Source organism: Diaphorina citri, unplaced genomic scaffold, assembly GCF_000475195.1.
Source record: "Diaphorina citri unplaced genomic scaffold, Diaci psyllid genome assembly version 1.1 scaffold1994, whole genome shotgun sequence".
Taxonomy (NCBI): Eukaryota; Metazoa; Arthropoda; class Insecta; order Hemiptera; family Psyllidae; genus Diaphorina; species Diaphorina citri.
Genome location: NW_007379420.1, coordinates 23,073 through 28,708, shown reverse-complemented (window position 1 = coordinate 28,708; position 5,636 = coordinate 23,073). Strand labels below are relative to the sequence as shown.

Here is a 5,636-nt window from a genome sequence, read left to right as displayed (position 1 = left end):
AGCTTCATTCCTCTCATCTAGGTACTGTCAGACTCCGAAAAATTGGGGTCGAGGGGGCCCGGCTACCCCCCCCCTCTCTTTGAGCTTCATTTTTCTCCTGTACTGTAGACAGAAAATCCTGAATAACTCCACCCCTGTTGAAAATCGGATCTGTCCAAATAGGTTTTTCTGATATAGCCCTTTAGGTTCTGCATCAACACCCTGTATATATCCCTGGCCTTGGTCCCTTTTCAGTTATAACTGCTCGGGTCGGCTCGTCTTGTCCGCAAAAGATATTGTCTTCGGTTTTGTATGTCACAGTATGTCACGTTCTGGGATGTTATTCTTCTTTAACCTATTCTCCTGTTGTCTAATCCAGTTGTTTCTTGGTCTTCCTCTTTGTTTATCTAGATTGAAACTGATCTTCATTGCTTCCTTCACCATGTGGTTGTCCGGTCTTCTTTGTATATGCCCATACCATCTTAGTTGCCTTTCTTCAATCTTCTCCTTGATGTCCGTCACTCCTAAGCTTCCTCGTATGTACCTATTTGCTTCTAATCCTCGTTTAGTAAAATATAAAATATTACAAGACAAGTGCTTCTTCCAACCAATTCTATTTCTCGTCAATCCAACAATTCCAGCATTGACAACAATAAGCTCGTGACCTGGATCAATATTTTAATATTCAATATTGCTATCAGCATAATCACAGTACAGTTACTGAATGTCACTGTATAGGAAAACTATTGACGGATTAGGCTTCTTGGTAGCTTGGTACCTTCTTGGTAGCTTGGTACCTTCTTGGTAGCTTGGTACCTTCTTGGTAGCTTGGTACCTTCTTGGTAGCTTGGTACCTTCTTGGTAGCTTGGTACCTTCTTGGTAGCTTGGTACCTTCTTGGTAGCTTGGTACCTTCTTGGTAGCTTGGTACCTTCTTGGTAGCTTGGTACCTTCTTGGTAGCTTGGTACCTTCTTGGTAGCTTGGTACCTTCTTGGTAGCTTGGTACGGTTAGGTATGACCAAACAGTAGATATGACCTAACAGTATTGTGCTAAAGCAGGACGGTGCAACGACTACTGGTGCATTGGAACGAGTGGCGATTGGAGAAGAGGATGGCCGGAAGAAGGGTACCACCCTGTAGTGAAATTAGATTATTATTATTATTATTTTTTTTTTTTCAAACAGCTGTAAAAGTGTAAAACTTATTGACAGCCGGTTTAATGTTAAGAATCTAATTTCACCCTGTAGTGAAATTAGATTATTATTATTTTGCTTTTTTTTTCAAAGGGCTGTAAAAGTTTAAAACTTATTATTGACAGCCGGTTTAATGTTAAGATGGAAAAACAGACAGGTACATAATTCAGGCCTTTAAACTGGGAGGATACCAGCCCTTGCTAAAGAAATAGCAAAGGTTGAGTGCAAAGGACATACACTTGGGAAAAAAAATCGTAGTCATAACCAAATGTCAGCCCAAAGAGGTTGACAAAAACGCCGACTCTGTCTGAACATGGGAAAAGGCGAGGAAGAAGAACGGAAGAAAGAAATAAAGTACGAAAGAAAACAGGAAGAAAGAAGGAAAAGATGCTGATAATGATGATAACGAAGATACGATGTATGTGGTAAGGTAGACAGACATCTATCTGACGGATTTAATCCAACTTATGTACATTCAACGAACGAGAGAAGATAACGAATAAAGAAAGGGGGAAAGAAAGAAAGAAATAACGTACGAAAGAAAACAAGAAGAAAGAAGGAAAAGATGCTGATAATGATGATAACGAAGATACGATGTATGTGGTAAGGTAGACAGACATCTATCTGACGGATTTAATCCAACTTATGTACATTCAACGAACGAGAGAAGATAACGAATAAAGAAAGGGAGAAAAGAAAGAAATAACGTACGAAAGAAAACAGGAATAAAGAAGGAAAAGATGCTGATAATGATGATAACGAAGATACGATGTATGTGGTAAGGTAGACAGACATCTATCTGACGGATTTAATCCAACTTATGTACATTCAACGAACGAGAGAAGATAACGAATAAAGAAAGGGAGAAAGAAAGAAAGAAAGAAATAAAGTACGAAAGAAAACAGGAAGAAAGAAGGAAAAGATGCTGATAACGATGATAACGAAGATACGATGTATGTGGTAAGGTAGACAGACATCTATCTGACGGATTTAATCCAACTTATGTACATTCAACGAACGAGAGAAGATAACGAATAAAGAAAGGGAGAAAAGAAAGAAATAACGTACGAAAGAAAACAGGAATAAAGAAGGAAAAGATGCTGATAATGATGATAACGACGATACGATGTATGTGGTAAGGTAGACAGACATCTCAGCGACCGAGCTAAGGCAAGAAGAACCAAACCTATATCGTCAAACCCATTCTCTCTCGAGAGAAGAAAGTCCACAGAATCGACTTCCATAAATTAACAGGTTTTTGAAATTCCCCCCGAGGATTCTGTTTATGAGCTAGTAGGAATCCATGTTCAGAACTTTTTTTACTTTTTAGAATTGACAGGCAAAGAAACCTGTTTGTTTCATTTCAGTAGAGACCAGTGGCGTAGCTTCTTTGGAAGCTAGGGAAGCACTGTTCCCTTCCTCTCTACATGTTTTCTGTTTGTCTTTTTATCCCTCCTACCTCGTAGATTCATAGAAGCTTAACCCATCCTTTAGGGCTGTTTGCCCCTACACCTAAGCCTCAGATTGGGCTTTTTGTGTATGAAATTGTCACCAACTTTAGATTTGGAATCTCTGGTGATTCCTCCGGATTTACCTGGGCACTTGCAAACGAGAAAGCGATAAATATGGCAAATCACTGGAAATGGGGAGATTCCAAATCGAAGTTGGTAACATTTGCGGACACGGAACGTAAGTAAATAAGCTTCCCTTTTTGACAACCTCATCCTGCACCACTGCCAGTAGAGAAGTTTTTTTACCTTGATCATGGTCTCATTGGTCTTGCGGTTTGAGAGGCAGATTTCTATACGGACTTCTCTCCCGGGAGACTAATATATTGTCAAAAGAAATTTTTGAAAGTTCACAGCCGCGAGTTCATAGTGTACATGTGTGTGCTACTGGCGAATCAGGAGTTGACAATTCAAACATGTGTTTATTCCAACCTTAGCCCCTCTGCCTACCGAAAATATTAAATATTATGATATCGTACTTGACCATTATCTCAAACTAAACAAAATTATTCAACCTGGATTCTTTTTTTTTTTTTTTTTTAATTAAAATAAATAAAAAAAGCTGTGTCGACGCCGTCAATCGACGAGGTGAATCTATTGCGTTGGGACAGTATACCGTTTCAATAGACGTCGATCAAGTTGATCGACGGCGTCGACTATGTGTGGACATAGATGACAAATCAAACATGTGTTTGTGACTTTGTGCCACTGTCGAAAAAGAGGTCCTTGTTCCATCGCTTCATAGGAATCGTAAATATTGATCTACTCCCGGGGTCGCCAACCTTTTATTGGTCAGGAACTACTCAGATGTCTAGGACTCCCTTGGCGAGCTACCTTTTAGTCTGGGAACCAATAATTTACTCCGGAACGAAGTAAATGTTTGGTTCCCATAAGAGCTGTTCTCAATTTGTGCGACTGTCTGTGAGCTACCGGTAGCTCACGATCGATGGTTTGGCGATCCCCTATCTATTGCATTTCGGTGAATGAAATGACACTCATGACAAGTTCTAGGTTAGTTGAAGTCCAAGGGAGAGGCTCTTAAGTCTAGTACACACCGGTAACAAATGTTGCGAAACAAATGATTCGAATGATGAGCAACTTTCAAGATACAACCTAAGTACATAAAAAAGATGGGTTGGAAAACCCCCTGTATGACTGAAAAGTCCCTTTAAACAATGACGTGTCAGATGAAAATATTGCTAGTGTGAAATGAGACCCATGACAAGTTCTAGGTTTGATATCCAGGACCTACTAGGTTGATTGAAGACCTAAGGTCTTGGGGACCCAGGACCTAGATTCTAGGTTCACCTTACTGCTCAAGGGCATAGCTAAGAGATTTGTTTCATTCGTTTTCATTGTGATATCCTCAATACGAAATGATCTGACGGATCATTCTCTAGGATGGAAATATTCTGAAACAATATTTCATTATTCCTTGCTTTCCTATTCAATTCAAATGTACTGATCCTAATACTGGATGGATCAAGCAGGGCTCACACTTATACGTTCCATCACAACATCACATTACTTGTTCCATTTATTAGTTCACACTTATCCGTCACAGATACGTTTCGTCTCTGTTCCGTCACCTTGGTCCAGATTACTTTACATTGTATTGTATCAAATGCACGACAGACGACAGCACGAATTTCCGTTACAGATACGTTTCGTCTCTGTTCCGTCACAGATACGTTCCGTCTCCGTACCGTCACCTTGGTCCAGATTACTTTACATTGCATTGTATCAAATGCACGACAGACGACAGAACAAAATTTCCGTCACAGATACGTTCCGTCACCTTACGATAAGACCGGATTTGACTCAATAAGTTTGCGGTCGTGCATTTCATCCAATATTAAGGAGCGCGGTAGCGCTCCGCCCCGCCAAGTCAAGAAAGTTTGACAGCGCTACTAGAGGATACGATGTATGTGGTAAGGTAGACAGACATCTCAGCGACCGAGCTAAGGCAAGAAGAACCAAACCTATATCGTCAAACCCATTCTCGAGAGAAGAAAGTCCACAGAATCGACTTCCATAAATTAACAGGTTTTTGAAATTCCCCCCGAGGATTCTGTTTATGAGCTAGTAGGAATCCATGTTCAGAACTTTTTTTACTTTTTAGAATTGACAGGCAAAGAAACCTGTTTGTTTCATTTCAGTAGAGACCAGTGGCGTAGCTTCCATGGAAGCTAGGGAAGCACTGTTCCCTTCCTCTCTACATGTTTTCTGTTTGTCTTTTTATCCCTTCTACCTCGTAGATTCGTAGAAGCTGAACCCATCCTTTAGGGCTGTCTAGCCCCTACACCTAAGCCTCAGATCGGGCTTTTTGTGTATGGGGTTAAGCTGTAATGATCCCCTCTACTTAGGTAGTAGGTACCACTTACCAAAAAGAGTATAACTGATTAGCTCTTCAACCTGGATTCTAAGGGCGTTATTCATGGACAAAAAGCTGGCTCTCAAGCTGCACTAAGCATAAATTCCCACAGGGACTTTGGACAAGCTGAAAAGCCCCGAAATTTCAAACTTCTTGTTTCACTTTGACTTAGCGAGAATTTTTGTCATTAAAATGTGGCGTAAGATTACCAGCAGATCGGTATAGTGTGCATAAGTTTAAAGCTTCCCTTTTACTTACATTCTGTGTCTGAAATCGTTACCAACTTTAGATTTGGAATCTGTGGTGATTCCTCCGGACTTACCTGGCACTTGCAAACGAGAAAGCGATAAATATGGCAAATCACTGGAAATGTGGCGATTCCAAATCTAAAGTTGGTAACATTTGCGGACACGGAAAGTAAGTAAATAAGCTTCCCTTTTTGACAAATTCACCCCGCACCACTGCATTAGATTTGGAATCTCTGGTGATTCCTCCGGATTTACCTGGGCACTTGCAAACGAGAAAGCGATAAATATGGCAAATCACTGGAAATGTGGAGATTCTAAATCTAAAGTTGGTGAC

General features: G+C 40.4%; 1 protein-coding gene across 1 annotated transcript in view; it reads left to right on the top strand.

Moving 5' to 3' along the window:
* Positions 1 to 5,150, top strand: part of LOC103517854 — a 13,820-nt gene extending 8,670 nt beyond the window's left edge. The window contains exon 3 of the mRNA XM_008482904.3: positions 5,108 to 5,150. Coding sequence (XP_008481126.1) covers positions 5,108 to 5,150 — 43 coding nt within the window. The remainder of the gene's footprint in view (positions 1 to 5,107) is intronic.
* Positions 5,151 to 5,636: the final 486 nt, after the last annotated feature.